Source organism: Neltuma alba, unplaced genomic scaffold (assembly GCF_004799145.2).
Source record: "Neltuma alba isolate B1F8T4 unplaced genomic scaffold, ASM479914v2 tig00011964_pilon, whole genome shotgun sequence".
Classification (NCBI taxonomy): domain Eukaryota; kingdom Viridiplantae; phylum Streptophyta; class Magnoliopsida; order Fabales; family Fabaceae; genus Neltuma; species Neltuma alba.
This window is the reverse complement of record NW_021636542.1, coordinates 79,591-99,038: the sequence shown is the minus strand read 5'-3', so window position 1 is coordinate 99,038 and position 19,448 is coordinate 79,591. Positions and strand designations below refer to the sequence as shown.

At 36.7% G+C, this 19,448-nt stretch overlaps 2 protein-coding genes across 5 annotated transcripts; one reads left to right on the top strand and one right to left on the bottom strand.

Annotated features, from left to right (window-relative positions):
* The first annotated feature begins 5,464 nt into the window (after nucleotides 1–5,464).
* On the top strand, nucleotides 5,465–11,796 carry LOC114720093 (nuclear transcription factor Y subunit A-7). 4 transcript variants are annotated; one of them, XM_028905703.1, is made up of 6 exons: nucleotides 5,465–5,514; nucleotides 6,325–6,502; nucleotides 8,730–8,845; nucleotides 8,974–9,045; nucleotides 10,070–10,234; nucleotides 11,171–11,796. In XM_028905703.1, exons 2-6 carry the CDS (start codon nucleotides 6,367–6,369, stop codon nucleotides 11,474–11,476), a joined length of 795 nt encoding a protein of 264 aa, XP_028761536.1. In that variant the 5' UTR covers nucleotides 5,465–5,514; nucleotides 6,325–6,366; the 3' UTR covers nucleotides 11,477–11,796. The 4 variants fall into 4 exon arrangements, with proteins under 4 accessions (XP_028761536.1, XP_028761533.1, XP_028761532.1 ...); XM_028905700.1 differs by lacking the exon at nucleotides 5,465–5,514 and adding an exon at nucleotides 5,713–5,760; XM_028905699.1 differs by lacking the exon at nucleotides 5,465–5,514 and adding an exon at nucleotides 5,768–5,887.
* A 1,937-nt stretch (nucleotides 11,797–13,733) lies between these two features.
* Nucleotides 13,734–17,731, bottom strand: LOC114720112 (guanylate kinase 2-like). The gene is made up of 11 exons (XM_028905725.1): nucleotides 17,394–17,731; nucleotides 16,980–17,016; nucleotides 16,717–16,824; nucleotides 16,521–16,594; nucleotides 16,320–16,446; nucleotides 15,692–16,054; nucleotides 14,812–14,933; nucleotides 14,592–14,727; nucleotides 14,458–14,503; nucleotides 14,261–14,366; nucleotides 13,734–14,182 (listed from the first exon to the last, which is right to left on the bottom strand). Exons 2-11 carry the CDS (start codon nucleotides 16,980–16,982, stop codon nucleotides 14,065–14,067), a joined length of 1,203 nt encoding a protein of 400 aa, XP_028761558.1. The 5' UTR covers nucleotides 16,983–17,016; nucleotides 17,394–17,731; the 3' UTR covers nucleotides 13,734–14,064.
* Between the last annotated feature and the right edge of the window lie 1,717 nt (nucleotides 17,732–19,448).

Genomic DNA, 19,448 nt, shown 5'->3' with positions numbered 1-19,448 from the left:
ACTTTTATTTTTCAGCTTTATCCCAGAATCATCCAACAACGTCAGACTAAATTACGAAAATGGACACAAATATTCCCAACCAGGAACATTAGAGTGACAAGGCGCTAGCAGAAAGTAAAGAGTAAAAGCAGATAATAAAAGGTTAAAGAAACAGGCCGTGTCATCTTAATTATTCTACCTTTTACTTCGTGATTAAGAGGGAAGTCTCATATAACCTGGAGCAGAAAGGCACTCTAATAATAAATAGAGAGGTAAACTGCCTTGGGGATTTGGTAGAAGCGCTTATGATAAAATTTAAACCCCTTGTGGTAGTAGTTGTTGTTCTGGACCTTACTGACATATGGCAGAAAGTTTTCAACCTCTGCTTTAGTTTCTTGACATGAAGCTTCTTCAATTTTTCCCCTGATTCTACGGTTTTTCTCTAGAAGTGGAAACCTCCTGTCTCCAGCTTTAGCTATGCAAACTGAGATTCTCTTTCTTCAGCTAATCTTTGTGTAAGTTTTGCTCCATATAGCTAGCTAGCAGTACTTTAGATGGCTCCAGCTTGTACGAGAGCCCAAGTCAAGTGGCAGAGAAAGCAGAAAGAAACAATGGCGAGGCCTTGCGGTTCTAGTTTCGCTCCAACCTCAACGGGCCAAGATATAATGCATAATGTAGAGAAGGAAAACGAAGAAGACGCTTGCTCAAGGGGATGTTCCACTCCGAAGGCTAAAAGGTTCAGAATACCAGAGGTCTTAACCTGTCCCCCAGCTCCCAAAAAGAGAAGGGTAACGTCTAATTGTTCTTCAAATAAGATCCCCATAGCCTTTTTCGCTTCCCTGGATATAGAGTTATTCTTCTTCTCTGCCCTTAGAAATAATGTATGAGCTTGAAGTTGAGTGTTTTGGTTTGTTTAGAGGTCAGAAATTATGACACAGTGACTTTACGACCTTGATATTATTGCTGATCCTCCCTCCAAGCTAGTGATGACGTACCGAGTTTGTGACAACTTTAATTTAGTGTGTAACCCTAATTAAATCAGGTGCAAGTCTCAAACTGTTTGGTTTTTTTGCTTGTTCTGGGTTTGATCGATTTCTTTTTTCGGCTGGGACATGGTGATATTAATCTGGCTAGCTTTGTAAATTACTTACACTTGGAGAGCTTTCGATTTGATTTAACCCTGTTGTTCTTCTAGGTGGGTTGCTGATGTAATGCCTGAAGATGACTTGAAATTTGATTGTGTTACGTTTGTTTTACGGCTTCCAATATTTATTGTTGCGTGAAGTTATCGATCAGCTACTTAAGTAATGACTTGATCATCAGCATATATATTATATCATTCTTTGATCAGTTTAATATAAAGCAAAATAGGCGCCAAAATATGAACTTTCTTTTTCATCCTTGAATGTCACGTAGATCGTGTCATCTCCACTCCACACTGGAGAGGGAAGGATCGAGAGAGAAAGCAACTTTTGAATATGGGGGAACTGAAAGCTTTTGAAAGATTAATTCTTTCTCATGCTCCTTTGTATCTTTTTTCTGATTTGAATAAACGGCAGAAAAAGCATCCACACATATCTATTCCTTCTTTTTTTCCTTTGGTCCGGGTCCTGCCGAGTGTGCAGTCGACTTTACAAGATTAAAGTAGGAAAGATGGGAAGGTTGATTAGGATGGTGGCTATATGATGATGGATTGTCATCCATATCTTTTACAGTACCCAAAAAGGCGTAGAAATGGGACAAAGCGAGAATCCAAAGATTGGATAGGCTTCGAAATGGAATATGTGAACTAAAAGTCTAAGATTTGAGTTTAGGGTTAATTATACAATGATGGTGTCCTGGAAAAAGCAGGCACATGAGGGGAAGTTGCAGAGCACATGGATAAGGGAGAATCCAATGAAGAACCTCGTGCGCCTGTTCGTCAATTTATTTCTTAATTATTGACTATACATATATACTCTGTATTTTAAATGCACGCACGTAGGGAGAATCTTAAGAAAACAGACAAACTGGTTGAATTATGTGTACAGGATTCGGTGTCGGCGAGAGGATTATTATATGTGTTGCTAATTGTTAATTTTCTTGCCTCACCGAAGCTTTTAGTGTTTTAAACGGTGGGAACATGGCTTCCAGCGTAAAAGGTTCGTCTTTTTTGATTATTTGGGATAGCCCGGGGACAAATTGTTACCATATATAAATTTTAAGCATATTCCGTGCAGATATGTGGTTTATTTGAGATATTGAGGCTAAAAATAGTTGTACAAGAGGGAGATCGAATTACTTATGTTGTCATGATGAGAAAAATACAATGGCGCCGCGTATTGTCGTTTTTGTTTCTCCCGGCAATGGATACTGATCTAATTTCTGGTCGAAAGACTCGAAACTTGCGAATATATAACTACATCGTCTTTTTTTTTTTAATAATAAAAGATGAATCAACCGATAATTAGATTGTCTTACTTTAATACTACTTTCGATCCCTAATATAAGACTCCGTTTGATTTTTATATTGGTCCTAAATATAAGACCCCAATCCATTTTGTCTCTTATATTTACTCAATTTTTTCCAAGATAATTCTTCTAATAATTATAGTTTTAGCCAACATACTTGATTAGTAAAGATATTTTAGGAAAGAAAACACCTATTTCTTACAAACAACTAACTTAAATTCTTTACTTAATTTCCTCAAATTAGTCAACTGGCTCTTATAATTAGGACCGGAGGTAGTACTACCTTATGTCTTTAATATAAGAGTTAGTTGACTTATTTGGATAAATTAAGAAAGCTAGTTAGGAACCGAAGTATTATAAGTTTTCATCTCCCTTACATCTTTCTATCCTTTTATTTGTAAAGCTTAGCCATGCCTTATATCTAGAGTTATTGGTGGGAGCTCACTTCAGGGTTTTAACTGACGTGCTGTTTACCTACTCGTAAGTGGTAAGTGGAAATGCTATCATGAACTGTTATTTTTAGCGATATGATAAAATGTCGGAAGGCCGGTCCGTTGGGTGCTTAAAGTTATAACTATTTGATGGGCTTTCTTAACACATACTACCTCCGGTCCTTAATATAAGACCCCGTTTGACTTTTTGTTTGGTCCTAATTATAAGACCCCAATCTATTTTTTCTCTTATATTTATTTATTTTTTCTAAGATAGTCCTTCTAATAATGATAGTTCTAACCAATACACTTAATTAGCAAGGATATTTTAGGAATGACAACACTTATTTATTACAAATAACTAACTTAACTTACTTCCTTAATCTCCTCAAATAAGTCAACTGGGTCTTATAATTAGGACCGGAGGTAGTACCACCTTTTATGATTAATCAAAAAATGACCCCAAAAAAAGCTAAAAAATTTATAAATATGAAATAAAAAATGTAAGCAAAATTTTTTTGTTATTTGAAAATTCAATATTGTCAACACTAAATAAAATATTGTTACCAAACCAATTTAAAATTTATTAATTTCCAACTTCTTTTTTTATCATTCTCCCTTGGTTAATTTAGAAAAAAAGTAAGAAAGTTACTAAATTATTTAAACTATATATATGTATTTATTATTATTTTCTAAATTAATTTGCCTATATACAACCTAATGATCAGTATAAATATTTTAGAAAGATCGGGTAACACATGCTATGATTCACTAATTTAGCAACTTCATTAATCTCTATAAATAAATTAATTGAGTTTCCTATATTAAGGATTAGTGCTACATTATTGCTTGGGCTCATCAACACCACAGTAAGTCCGATACAAATACAAGTTCAGAGCCCAGGAAATAAATTAAAATGAAAGCACTGACAAAACCATGACACGTTAAGACAAGGGTTCGGAAGATCAATAGCCCGCAAGTCATGAAGAGGCCTCGGTGGTCTCGAGAGTTAAGAGTCACTCATCACAGGCCAGACCCTTTATAATGAAGCCTTAATATGATCCTATCCCCCACCAATATTTCCATTCCAGGTTTAATTGAATTTGGCAAATACTTCAATTTTAATATTAACCTTTATATGACACACTCTACTGAAGTACATATATTAATATTTTGCCTGTAGTTTTAATCGATGTTTTTATATTTATAAAGTCCATAAAAGTATATCAGAATTATTCATGCAAAAAAAAGTGTCCACATAGGAATGGACATGGGGTTTATGGGCTAGGTTGAATAGGATATTTCGGTCTTCACCAACCCTCTGAAAGATGGGAGAACAACGGGCTGGCTTTACAGGCCCAGCCCAAATACAGAGGATGCCCAAGCTGGCAGTTAGGATTGCGGTCCACGTGGGGACAGCGCAGGTAAATGGAAAAGTAGGTGAGGAGCAGGACACGTGGCTAACAATAAGGGAAATGGCCATCAAGGGATTCGTGCTTGTCGCCTACCGTCACGACAGCTCGATCAGTAAACGGCGTTATGAGGACGTCATCTTACCATGGACCTAGTTTTCCAACCACGTGGCGGCTGTGGTTGGGTTGTGGGCCCCCGTAATGACTTTCCTGTTGTTGCTGGTAGCGCCTAATTATTCACGCAGGCCACTACTTTCATTTCATCTTCCTCTTTAGACTTCAGTTAGAGTATCTATTTATTTGTCTTCAATTCTGCGAACTAGGGATCTAATCTCCTTAACCTTAACCCTAACCCTGTCTCCCATCAATGATGATTGAGCCCGGGCCGTAACGCATTTCCCCATTCAATTTTCCCTGGGACCAATTTACCCCTTCCCTATAATTTTGAGTTGGCAAGTAGACTGAAATGACACAAATTTTATTTATATACGTGTTTTAATTTGTTCTGCAATACCACCAAGTCTCGCGAATTATATATTTTCACTTTTTTGTGAACATCGTTCGTTACTTAGTATTATCCACTCGTTTATATTTGAGTTATATTAAGTCTCAAATGGAAAAAAAAATTTATAATACTTCTCTAGTCCTATTTATAGGGTAGAAAGTCTTTATAATACTCCTCTAATTCTATTTATAGGGTAGAGAGAGAAGATTATTCTTAGTCCTATTTATAAGTCATTTTATTAAATTTTTAGCGTGAATGTACTATTTTGTCCTTCACTTATTATGGTGTAGGTAGTTATTTCTTTTGAAATGTGTATATATTAAATGTGAATAAAATTAAAAAATTCTTATATTTTAATTAATAATTAATGCATTTTAAGGTTTTTTTTTAATTTATGTAAAATATATTGAAAGTGCTTTATAAATAGGACTAGATAAGTATTTTGTTATAAAGCTCTATTTTTTGTCAATATATATTTGCCGTTTTTCTAAATGTCTGTGTACATATAGTTTTTGAATTTTCCGGTGAATTCTACTGAAGCAGCAAAACTCCAAAGAAACCAGAGCTGGAAGGAAGTGGCGCCCTGAAAATGTAGTACAGGTTGAAGGGCATTTCCGCTATTTCAGGAGGAAAACCCAAGACACTTTTTGTCCATTAAGTGACCCTCCGAATCCCCAACATGTAAAACGTTCTTGAGCGAAAACGTGGCACGGTGGCAGCGACATTGCAGCGGCCGGTATTTTTTTTTCTTTAACAAAATACATATTTACATTGTCCTTTGGCTTTAACCAGCAATTCAGGGTTACCCGCCAAGGAAAATCTTTCTTTCTGTTGGGTTTTATCCTCTCAGTAGTATTCTAGACTTGTAGTTTTATCACAGAATCTAGTACAGTAGTGTCCCTTGTCCGTCATATTGAATCCATGGTCGTTCTCTGCGCTAAAGAACCTCTCCTCTGTGCCTCCATTATTTGACTCATCAACAGTAAGATCTCCTCGGCTTCTTATATTCTTAACTTCGCTTACCACTTGTCTGGTTGTTACCTTCTCTGGGCATCTTTCCTATACGACGGTTAATATCTTTTGGGTTTTCTCCCCTCAGTTCAGTTCAGGTAATTTGATTAGCTCAGGTGATCGAGCCTCGAAACTGTGACGGCAGATTAATAATGATATGCTTCTTTTTTTCTTTCAGTTGGACTTTGGTTTCTATGGATTGATTCTACGTTTATTTCTGTTTTCCTTCTACTTAATTGGGCCACCATTGATTTTACGGGTACCATCATGCGGGTAGTTATTTGCTGATTCCATTGATTAGAGTTACTGGGGTCCCATAAGTTTCTCATATCCCTTCTGAAAGAGCAGGACATCTGAATTGATTGTGCTGTCAGTCTCCAAGAAGTGGGATGTTCTATCCGGTGTTAAATTCTTTGACCGTGTATCCCACTGTTCTTCAGATTTGTCCATAGAAATTTTACTAGAAGTGACAGGGTATGAGGATTTATTATATTATTGCGTCCGTTGATATTCATATTATGCTTTCATGTGGCAGATGACATCCAAGTTATATTGAATAAATCAGCCAGCACGAAGAATGATGCTGCCAAAATTGGATGACGCGTACCATTCAGAACCAAATATCAGCAGCAATAAGCTGTATGCGACCTGTTCTCGAGCTCAGTGCCATGGCCTGGCTAATGGAGCCTCCTCGAGGGACATGGTATTGGAAGGTAAAGTGAGTTCATTTGTGCCAACATTTGCTCATTACCGTGTTGGGTTGGGACCAAAATCACAAGCTAAATCTGTGGCCAATCTGCTGAGAGAAGAGGGAGGGCCCGACAAAGAAAGGGGCCGTTTAATGAGTTTTCTTAATTAATGCCACGTTACTGCTGGCTTTCTAAATATGCAATGCGTTGGCCAGATTTATTTGTTCATAATTAAAATATTTGTGCTCACAAGCTAGTAGAACAGTAATTTATGCATAATATATGTACATTACAGACTGAAGCAAGCATGAGAAATTAAAGTCACCCCCTTTTGTCTAAAAAAAGAAGTCACCCCCTAAAATAAACATGTCACGGTGAAAAAAAAACTCAGTTAAATATCACAAGAATTATTTGTAGCTGCCTAACGTGGGATTCCGTCATAGCATAGATGGCTACACTCTTCACTTCTCGCTTTGGCCGCTGGATTGCACCCTTTATAGGAAGTATTTGTCGGTTTGGGTAGAATTTCTTTTTTTCGAAAAGACTTAATTCATTCTCCCCCATTTCAAATCTTAGGGGCGACCTGTAGGTCTATAACAAATTTTTTCAAATACAATAAAAAATCCTGAGTATGGATTGTATTCTAAGAACTAAAGCAAAACAACAGTATTATTTATAAAATGATCTCCATAAGAGTTTGCTTAAGATCCGTAATGAGACTTAATTACTCTGTACATTTTTGTGTTACCCATTCAATTGTGTCATATAATATCTTCTTTCAAAGATGGTTTTAACGTTAATTTTATGGATAACAAGATGATGCATTGACATATGTGCCACAGGAATGCTAATAGTGGAAATTCTTGTAATTGATGCATACATGTTAAAATGGTATTTTCTTTCCTTTTGTGTAAACTATTTTGGAACCAATTACCTTGCTTTAAATTTATTTGTAGTTTTATCTACTTTTTTTTTTTGGAATATTCGCTTACAAACAATAGGATCCTATTAGAGCCTACCGGTGAGCCTATATTTTAATTTTCAAATTTTATTTCTCATTATTAAATCCATTTTATCCATATGCATGTGATGATATTTGAAGTATTATTCAATTTCATACGTTTGTTCTGTCATAAATTTTTATTAATATACATAGCTATTAAAACAACTAACAAATATTAATATACATAGCTATTAAAACAACTAACAAAAACTTATACTTGTTGCATCATTTTGCATGTTGTTTACCTTTAATTTCTCCCAAAGTTCCTTGTCTTAATAACCATCAAAGAATATGTATTACTAAATCGATTGAGAATGTATCTAGTGTAGATGATGTTATCAATTGTCCACTTCTTCCTTTCTAACTTGGGCTATGGTTTCTCCTACTGTTTCTTTTCCTTCAAACCCTCCTAATTGCACAAACTCTAAGATTGTTAGCGGGAAATATTCTTTAAAACGTGTTGTGAGAAGAAGAGATACTAAAAACAAAAAAGGTTGTCCATTTTTCGAAATATAGAAGTAACACTTTCCTTTTAGTTTTACCCATGCCTTTTCCAAATTTTGGATGTAACTTGACGTCAATGGGGGTTTCTTTTAACTTCTGAGTATAATTTGCAGTTCCAAAATTCAATTCAAGATGACAATATTGTTCTCAAAAGGATAATACTACGTTTTTATCTCCTTTTCTGCCCTCAAAAGTAAAGACAAGTGAATCCGTATGTCTATCTTGAATCCCGGTAAGATGATCTTGAAACAGTATAACTATTCAATAAAGTGGTATAGCTAACATTGTTGTGTTCCATAAATCAACACAGCCATTCATCAGTAATTATTAAAACTGTTTTATTTAAGAGTATCATCCTTCTATTGTGTAAGATTCCCGTAAACATAATGTTTCACTCTGTGGTGGTTATGATATTTTTTCTTGGTTTTATATTCTTCCAAAAGTGTATCCTTAATTCTCATAACTACCTCTGTGTCAAAGCACACGTCCATATGAAATTTGGATGGTTTAGACTCTAGTTCACGAGAATAGCTTACGAATCATGGAGGTAGTTGTGAAGTTTCAGGTTATGATCAACATAAATTGGGTCTTCTAGCGACCGGCCCCCTAAATACATGCGGGTTGTTTATGTTAGCATGAATAAATATGATGAAGTTGTACATTCTTTTGGTGATTATTATGATGTTATACATCCTTCATCGATTACTGATACATTCTCTGCCGAAATATTTCTTGCATTATCAGATGGCAAGACTGATGAAGAACATCAGCAAACACAATTTCCTGTTCCCAGCGTGCCTTCAACAGTAAATGAAGTTTTTGCCCAACCATCACAGTTGGAGCTTGTTGGCCCCTCAATGGTGAACTCTCTCTATGTCTCGCTCACACACACAAAAACATACTAAATCATATTCATACACATCCATAGCCTCATCTCTTAAATGGGACAGTGTGATGTTTGGGAAATCTAAATGATGTATTTTTGCAGGCATGTGCCCCTTACCCATATTCAGGTCCCAATTATGCAGGAGTGACCTCAAGTTATGGACCTCAGCCTCTGGTACGAAGCACCACTTTTATTTGGTTATTGTTGTTCAGATGCTTGCGATGAGCCCCCCCCCCCTCTTTCCTGTGCCATGATGATTGCTTATTGTGTGCTGGTCATGGAAAGATTCTAGTCGTGTATATGAAAGATCTTGTCCAAAACCTGAAGGCAAGTAGTTATTGTGCAGAAACTAATACCACCCCTTCATGCATTGCATAAAAGAAGTCAAGCTTTTTAAAACAAAAGCACAGAAATCAAGGCGTACAATGGTTGCTGGAAGGAGTCAAATTTATTGAAAGAAAAACACAGAAATCAAAATACATGTAAAACAATAGTGGGGATTTTTTCTGCACAAAATATATATGTGTGCGCGTGTGTGTTTGGTGATTCAAAGTTATCAACAATTGTCTCATAATTCTAATGAAGCCTCTAGCAATTTAGTTTCGGGTGGCCTTTCGATTTATTATTAAGCAAGTTTTTGACTTATTAGTCATCTTTCCACCCTTTTGATCCTTCCTCGTCTCTTCTCTCTACATCACCCCGTTTCTTGTGTAAACCCCCCCGGGTGTAATGGTTTTTACGTGAACTGGTATATATCATAGCAAAGCGATTGTTACAACCACTCCGTTCACTTTACACCTGGCTAGAACTCGCTGGAAACGAACAGCTGCCAGAAAACACACATTTAGCCTCCATCACATGGCACTGTGTTTTGGGCGTGGGCTGAGGTTCCTCAATGAACATATTATACGTGGAGACACTTGTTTTTCAAAGATTCAATCATATAATAATTTAAAAGTTCAACTTATGATTTGTTTGTTAGTACAACTAATATCAAATACTTGAAAATTACACCTAGGTTTTGTCCTTGTTTAGAATGCTCAGCGATGATCATTTTACAGTTAATATTAATATTATTGTAGACTTTGTAGCTTAGGCTGTGTGATTTTTCTGGCTTTTCTATTATTTAGTGATCATACCAGAAAAAAGATTGTTCTTTAATCTGACTTCTCTTCATTTTTGTTGGGAATTATGTTAGGTGCATTCTCATGGTATAGGAGTTCATACCACGCAAATGGTCTTACCGCTGGAAATTGCAGAGGAGCCTGTTTACGTTAATGCGAAGCAGTACCATGGAATTCTGAGGCGTAGGCGATTACGTGCCAAAGCAGAGCTGGAAAAGAAGCTAATTAAAGGAAGGAAGGTATTCTGGCAATGTATAGCCGATATGATTTCCTTTTGTTACGTTTGCCCCAACTGAATGTAGAATACGACTTGGTCAAACATTTTCTCAATGTCGACATAAAAAAGAATGCTATGAGAACAAACACTTATAGTTAAAAGCCACATCCAATATGCCCTGGGCTGGGAGGGTGACGATGGCAGTAAGTTGTGCTTGTTGCCAATTTCTGTTTTGCATTACTTATTATGCCTTTTTCTTCATACTTGAGGCTTCGTGTGGGACTATCAGAATGAGCAAGGTAATATGAGTGACTCATTTTACTTAATTTCTCCCGAGAACAAGATATAGAAAGTAATACACACACACATATATCGCTTTTTTGGGCCAACCATTTATTGCTTCATTCCATGCTGATTTTATGTTTATAATATAACATGCATAATCAGAAACCACTTATTTCTAGCATTATAGTTTGATAATCCAAAACCAAAAAGATTTCAAGAACTTAATGCTTTTTGTGACCGTATGCCCATTCTTGCTATTCTAGAGGTTTTGCTTATTTAGTAGACAAGGTTCAATTATTTACGAATATTACGGAGATCCTTCTTGCTAGCTACATTATATTGAAGGTAATCTGCTTCCCTAAGCAGGAATTTTATGTATTTTGCTGATCACTTAACAACTTCGGCTAGGTAGACTAAATTAAAAATAGAAGGCAGACTCTACCTAGATTAAAACGACGGTGGCTATTAGCATGTTTGTTGCATTCATGTAAATCTGATATGCTTAAGATTGCTCACTTTGTCAAATTAAATGACATGAGGTTGTGTAATTATTTTCCCTTCTGCATATTTAAGTACATGCAAATAGGTGAACCTAGACTTTCGTTGCAGTGTTATTCAGATTGTTGATGTGTTAATAAGATGCATAATCGTTGTTATTTAATTTGATGTGCAGCCTTACCTTCACGAGTCTCGACATTTGCATGCAATGAGAAGGGCCAGAGGATGTGGCGGCCGTTTCCTGAACACAAAGAAGCTCGATAATGATGCAACTTCTGCGAAATCCACAACAAACAATGAGGATGCTGCTACTTATGACCTTAATAATTCCTTTTCTACTGATTCAAAGTCAACGTCTCCCGATAAAAACAAGCACTGCTCACACGTTCAGGGATTTGATCTTGAAGGTGACTTCTCAGCACAGAAGTCTGAAACGCTCAACCACAGTATGAGGCCTGGCAGAGTCCTCACCATTAATTAAATAAACCAGTGGTGTTCATTGTGTACACAGAACTTGCGACTATTTTCTGGCGTCTGAGACTTTCCGGGAAGAGATCTTTTAAGGTTTGAGAGGGACGAGATGGCGGCATCATCGACTCCCATAATATGTATCGGGCAAATCATTCCTTGGCTTGTAAAACATTTGTCTTAACAAAAAAAGAATACCATGTTTTCTAGTGGGATTGTACAAAGAAGCTAATGAGCTGTAAGGAACATTATAGATATGTAGCTTTGCGTGCCACGCTAGAATTTATGTCAAGTTGAAGGTCACAATAGAATTTTGCGAAGATATTGAGCAAACTTGTTCACCAGCTCAGAAAGAGCGCAAAGCGAATGTATTTATTGAAAGTGACAAGAACCGGTCATTAGCAAATGAGAGAAGAATGCGAGTGCGCGTCAGAAAGGAGCAGAGCGTATGCATGTGAAAGGTGGAGCCTGCAACGTCTGCCATAAATCACAGTGGAGAAGGACCAACTTGGCGACTGGGGACCCCTAGTGGGCAAAAGTTAGGCAAGGGAATATGGCATGTGAGTGAGAAACTTCTGCATTATTTTCACAGCTTCGTAATGCTGGTTTGGTGGCCACAAAAATTAGGAATTTCATTTTCACAATATGAATTGAAAAAACAGATGACTCAGGTTTTACTATAGTTTTCCCTTTAATAGAACGGCTTTTGACAACTTTGCGTCACAATCACGAAGTAGGGCGCAATCATCTCTGAATAAGCCAAACGAAGCCGAATTTTAGCAAGATCAAGATGCTTTGTGTTCAATAAAGCAACACCAGTAATTCAAAGTCAAAATATAATGAATTGATCCACTTGTATGGATAAAGGAATCAAACTCTGAATGGATGAAATTTAACCTGATAAAAAGAGCGAATAAAAGATAGTGAATTACATGCAGTTGGATCTATTCGGACCTCATGGCCACTGAGCCGACCAGCTCATGTGACAGTGATTTGCAAGTTGGGTCACTCGCAGGTTTGGATTAGTTAACGTTAAATGACCACCGAAGTATCAATATTAACGAGTGAGAAATAGGCTTATCTCTGAGATCCTGCCTGTAAATGAACAACATTGTTGCACAACCAGTACGCTCTCTTGAATTCCGACTCCCAAGAAGATGCTCCGCACGACCATCATGTTCTTTCTGATGATACGATATTAGGTTATGGCTAAATATGTGTGTGTAAAACAAGCTTTTATCTTAATTATTTATATGTTATATTAGAACTTTAATGCCAGCTGGATTGTAAAATATCAGTATTTTTTAAAATTAATATAATAATTTTTGTTGTATATTATATTAGGACCATAAAATTATATAGTTTAGATTATATGATATATATCGAAAATTACTAAAAAAACTTACTAAAATTTTATAACCTTTACAATTATATAAATGCGGCTAGTTTTATAACCTTTACAATTATAATTTAATAATAATTTTATAATATTTTCTCATTTAAATATAATTTCTCTTTGTTAATTATATTAAGCCATCGCGACCCCCCCCCCCCCACCCCACCCATTAAGATTGGGAATGCCTCTTCTGCAGCCCCAAGGGGCAATGCCCCACATTGAAGACAAGTTTAGATTCCTGAGCCGACCTAACCTGGTCCAACGCATGCCCCCCACCTTCTCTTGTCCTTGCCCTCTAGTTCTCAAACTTTGAAGCCTACTTTGGAGGACAAATGCTGTGACGGAAGCACAAGTAGCAGAAGTACAAACATGAGGATATAGCTTTCTGTTCGCTGGGCAATATTGGACCATTTGTATTGTGATTCGGTTGAAACTAAACCACCCACACGTGGCGCCAAGAGCGCGCGCCCACGCACAACCCAAACATCTATCCCACATAGCCTGCTTTAACGTCTTCAATATTAGGCAGTCGTATGCAACAAGAACTGAGTCTAGCAGAAAAAACTAACCTCCCACAATCAAAATTCAAATCTCCGTTGAGAAAAAGATCCATATTTAATACTGACAGTGTCTCGAATAGAATTACTCTAATAAAAAAAATACCTATACTATAACAAAACAAAATATTCAAGTCATAATAATAAAAATATCAGCTTTCAATAAGTATGGAGACATATAGAGAGTATTTGAATAGAATCAAAACTATAATTTTAAAAATACTTTTACAGTATACAAAATAAATATATAAAAAAATTTATCTCAATTTAAAAAAAATATTTTTTAAAAGCACTTTCCAAAAAAGCTAAAACACCCCATAATCAGATAAATTTGCCATCACAAATCACTTGACTGGGTAAAACTGCCGACTCGTAAGTCTTTTGCAGTTGTTCAGGTCCTTCCAAAAAGCAAAGAGACCATAGACAATTGGTGGAACATATCTAATTCAAGCGGCAAAAAATATAATCGCTGCTGCCCAGGCCAATATTAATGGTGCCACCAAGCATCATGTCAAATGTCATAACAATCAAAGAAGGAAAAAACACAGGTGAAAACATCAAATTTAATGTTCCCTCTCCCTCTCCAAATTCCTGAAGTTATATATGAATTGAGAAACCGAAGTCATTAGTGGCCAAGTTCATGAACTGTTAGCTCTGCTTATCCATCCCCACCAAGCCATCTGAAAACGAACCTATGGCCTGAAAATCTAGCCCTCTTGTCCGTCCAGGTGCACCCCCTTTAAGCGAGGAAACGTGCAAAACAATCCTGATCACCCAAAATGCACAGTTAGGACAGAATTTCACACTTGATCCCCATATATAAGTAGTGTTTTCACAAGCTTACAAGTTCTTTGATTCCTTTTCAAGTCCAGAGGAGAGGCAATTTATGATAATTTTGCCATCAATTTTTGACGAAGTGTGATCCACGGGTAGAATAATCTCTCTGGGTCCTGCATTAATATATTAAACACGTTTATCGATCCTCATGACAGTTAAAAAACTGTGAAACCAAGATCATAATAACTCAGGTGTTTCTCATACCTGACTTAGGTTGAGTTGTGACATTAGCATCCAGTCCCAATAGTTTCTACACCAATGTATATTTTATATCAGAATACTTGCATAGAAAAATTTCTTGCAGGAGAGAAACGTACGAATAAGCAATGAAGATTTACTTTAAGATTCTCATAGCACTCCTCCAGGTTGTCGTTATACAAGATATGGTCAAATATGCCTGATGATGTCCCTTGCTCAATCTCCGCCTTAGCATTTCGCAGCCGCTTCAGGATCTGCTCTTCTGTCTCTGTCCTTCTGCTCAAGAGGGAGATTTGGATCAACATTGTCGGGAATCTTGGCATTACAAAGAGAGACAAAGAAAAGGTCATTGTTATTCACCTGTCACGGAGGCGTTTTTCAAGCTCTTCCATTGATGGGGGACAAATAAAAATGAATATGGCTTCAAGTGAACTAGCCCTCACAGATCTTGCCCCTTGGACATCAATATCAAGAATGCATCTCTGATTCAAAAGGAAAAATGGTTTCACTATTTTGAATTTTTTTAAAACAGAATCAAATAAACTTTCTTTAAGACAGTACTTAAGATGTTGCAAACTTGCAATACCATGGCACCTCAAATCATCTCACAGACAACTAAAATTCATGACTATAATAACCAAAAAAGGACTGCATTACATCTAACTTGCTACTTACTATTGCTGCCAAGTAGGATATGGATCTCGTATTTAGCCAGGCATATGGATTAAAAGGAATAATTATGAAAGGGGTAAGTACAATATATTATTTGATAGAAATTCAGTTGCGCTCTCACAAAGTTATCATCAATTAATCAATGTCAGTAACAATGGCCACACAACATGCAACATGAGATTTAGTCATGCATATGACGAGGGTGCTACCTTTTTACATCAGAACAGTCAAAGTGTTCATATGATGCATGTGGCAGCGAACAGTTACATTAGCAGAACATGAGTTTAAGTTTAAGCCTTTAAGGTCATCTTTGCATTTCAAAAGTTTGTGTCTGTAAAATCAGTTAATTATTAAGAGTAGCTCGGGCTAAATGTTATTTACTTTTACGCTCTGCTTACAGAAATAGGCAAAAATAAGCCTTCCAGTGAGGCTTCTCCAGAAAGATTTTTTTGGATTAGCCTCAAGGGCATCCAGACGCATCAAATTCAATTTGAAAAATACTTTTTTTTGCCTGAATTCTCGTCTTCAAATAAATGTAATGGAGAACATGAGAGTAAAAGGAACTTACTTTCCCTGCATCAGCTACTAGTTCCACAGCCTCAACACTGGTCCCATAAAGATTACCATGAACGGAAGCAGACTCAAGAAACTTTCCCTCCTTTATCTCTTTTTCCATGACACTCTTCTCAGTAAAATGGTAATGCACCCCGTCCTCCTCCTTATTTCTGGGGGCCCGGGTAGTGTGGCTCACAGAGAAACCAAACATAGAAGGGAATTCCTTCATGAGCATTGATATCAACGTTCCTTTGCCAACTCCAGAAGGACCACTGATAACAATAGGCTTCTCAGCACTGCCTATCACACCCTTACTCCACGCAACAACCTGGGTTCCCGAGACTTCCTGTTGCTGCCTAACGTATGGGGTGTCTACCTGCCAATTTTGAGAAAATGAAAAATATCAAACATTTAACGAAACAAAGGGGTATTTTTGTTGGTAAGAAGAGCTAGTGTCCCATTAAACTAGATTCTCTTCTTCTGTAAGAATTTTGAGATTGATATATGAGAGCGCACCCTTAAGATCACCAAGAAGGGAACTATGCATGGACTAGTATGAGGATGCCTAACTGTGACGCAAAACAAATGGCAATAGGGTGGTAGAGGCATAGATCAGAGGGTTTAATCTAAAAAACACCAACCTCCAAAAACCAAGTGTAATCATCTGGCTTAGCACCCTTCTTCAGAATCAATATCCGATCCTTCAGAAGCACGGCTGAATGGCCTTTACATGAGACTGGTTTGATTCCGAGCACAGTGGGATTAACCCTGCACATAAAATTGAAAATCAGCAATAAGAGCCAGAGAGAAGCAGCTTTGAAGCCAATAAACCTTAAACTGACCATTCTCCAAGACCACCGTCAAAGATTTGAACTTCAATGTACGAAGTTTCATCATCAGCTCCACCAATGACATACTATCAAACAAATGGAGGACCATTTTTTCATTTAGGAAGATAATTATACTCTGGGTACATATCTTGTTAAAGAGTAGAAACAATTTGAAAGATGATATTCAGAGAGTTTGGTGTGGCCATACCGTTTTATCCCCAATGATTGTAGCGGTTTTACGAGTTTCGTTTTCTAATTTAAAACCATTAGCATGTCCCTTCTCCAAACTGTCCACAAGGAATGCCGGTGCTTCGCCCTGAGAATCACAATAGTGAAAGATTAGATACATAAAAGCCAAAACCACTTCGATGCAGATTTTGATATCATAATCTAACTACATTATCCTGAAAATCGACAGTTTAGCTACCATTCCACATCATCGACAAAATAGAAGAGATAAAGAATTCTTACCATGGAGAAATCTGTTCCAGCAATCCTGGACTTGACCCTGGCCAAGGCACACGAACAAAGATTAGAGCTACACCAATTGATCTAGCAAGATCATCGAGCCAAAGATTCCGTTGTGATCAACAAATAATACAAAGTAAATGAGAATTTTTCCGAGACATGTCCAGGCTCAATCAGACACAAACGCGAAAGCACGCAATCCAGAGAAATAGAATGCCAGAAATCATCAATCCTACTGGAAGTGCGGTTTCAGCCAGAAAAACGGGGGCGATTTAGAGATATAAAAAGGGAAAAGGAGATGAAATTAACTTCCTAAAACCAGGACGAATGGATCAGAAGAAAGCTACGGAACAAATCCAGATCGTTAAGCCTTAAAAGCAGAAAACTTTAAGAGATTGAGGCCAATGTTAAAGTCACCTTAGAATGTCAACAAGCTGCAAGTTTTGCACAGAAAGAGCAAGCTGGGATTTTGGTGTCTTTTGTTTTTCTGAATGGAGGTTTTAACAGAATGATACTCAAAGTTCAACTTCCCTCTACCCTCACAAACAAGGAATATATTATTGAGGTGTCAAATCGAAACAAACTTGGGATGCAGAGAATCACGAGGGAGGTGGAGGGAGTTGCAAGAAATTGCGAAAAGAAATTTCATATTTGTAGGCGAAAGGAGAAAGAGAGGCGGCTTCTCTGGTCGCGTTCAATTCACGAACTAGGTAGACCGGACTCCGTTTTCTTGTGCGGTGCTCATGAAGCTTCTTCCTTTTGTCCTCTTTATTAATTTAGGAAACTAATTTATTTATTTATGTGACACGAAATTTGAGGTTTTTGGTGGTTTCTTGCGTGAGTTTCCAAACAAAACACGAATTTAAGGCGGGGGAGAAGAGGCGCTTCAATTGGAATTTATGAACGGAACGTACTGTGGACCAGGATCCCCTCGAATGGAGGCCCCCAAAAAAAAAAAAACACAAAGAAAAGAAAAACTTGATTGGCTGGAACATAAATTGTAGCAATAAATTTTATAATTAATACCAGTATCAACGTCAGAATTTAAAATGTGATTAACTGATATTGACGTCATATCAATTTCAAAAAGGCCTATAATTAGAAAATATGATTAGAAATAAAATATTATTCTTTATAATTCAAATGTAATACTAGTTCAGGTTCTTTTTTATCGTTCTCTTAATTAATAAAAAAATTAAAAAGAATAACCATTTTTAACTAAAATTCTTCATAAGCTAGAGGTGTTTTTTACTTAAAAAAAACCCGTAATCAGGATCTAGAGAGCAGGATGCAATATTTAAAAGGTAGAGTCAAACATACCCCAGAAAGTTAATTTTTTATTTATTAGATTACGTATGTGTAACATTGGCTCCCACTCGTCAACACTAGAAAAGCAATTTATTTAACTCATAATATTCCCACTTTATGAGATATTGTCAAATATACCACTGATTATATATATGATCATGGGACAGGAAAATAAAAGAAAGAAAGAAAAAAAGGAGGGAAAGTGATAAAGTTGGAATCGGCAACATGCCCAATTAAGGTGGCCCTTCCAATTTGAATATTTGCGACGAGATTGGTCATTGGAGGATGGGGCCCTTTGGTTGGGCCAGGTCTTATCATTTGGACTTTCTGTCTTGTCTAGAAACACCCCCCCCCCCCACTTTGAAGCATTCAAATTTGGATTGAAGCCGGCAATTTCCCATCAGGGCAGGCTCGTTTCTCTAGTACTGGCAATGCCTCACTGACTCCAAATTCTTAGTCAATCCAGTGCCCCACCAGCAAAGCAGACCATCCAACCAATTTCTATTACCTATTATTCTCCCTCATAACTTCCCTTTTAGGCCCTCACGGACTTCCGCTCTCACTCTCCTCTTGCCCAACGGAAAAAATAAAAATTAAAACTTTCCTTTGCTCTTTCCCCTGAAATAATTTTACAATTTTATAGACTTGATCTGGCAAATGTATTCATTTTAAAATATCTTATGTTTGATATACTCAAACTAATCTTAATTCATGTAGTTATATGAACATTAAATAGAAAAAAAAATGAATGTGTTTAAAAATGCTCGAATAATTTAACTAAAGAAGGTGGCATGCATAATATAAATATCTCCAATTTTGCTTCTGATTTTTTGGTGTAATTTTACTCCTCAAAGTCAGATTTCATAATTTAAAAAAAATAGGGTCAAAACTATACCACTAAAAAAACGAAGAACAAAATTATATCTAAAAAAAATAAGATTAGAGTTAAAATTAGATTAGGGGTGGGCAAAAAAAAGTGGAGTCAGCGTGGGCAGGAATAAAATCAATATCCGGTACGGTCAAAAACCCATCTGATTCCTTCACTTGATAAAATGATGGTGACCAAATATAGTTGTTTTATAATGTAAATGCAAACATCTTATCGAAGACAGGGGCTTTTATGTCTTTTTGTCATTTGGGTAAGTGATGGCGCCAAAATTTGGT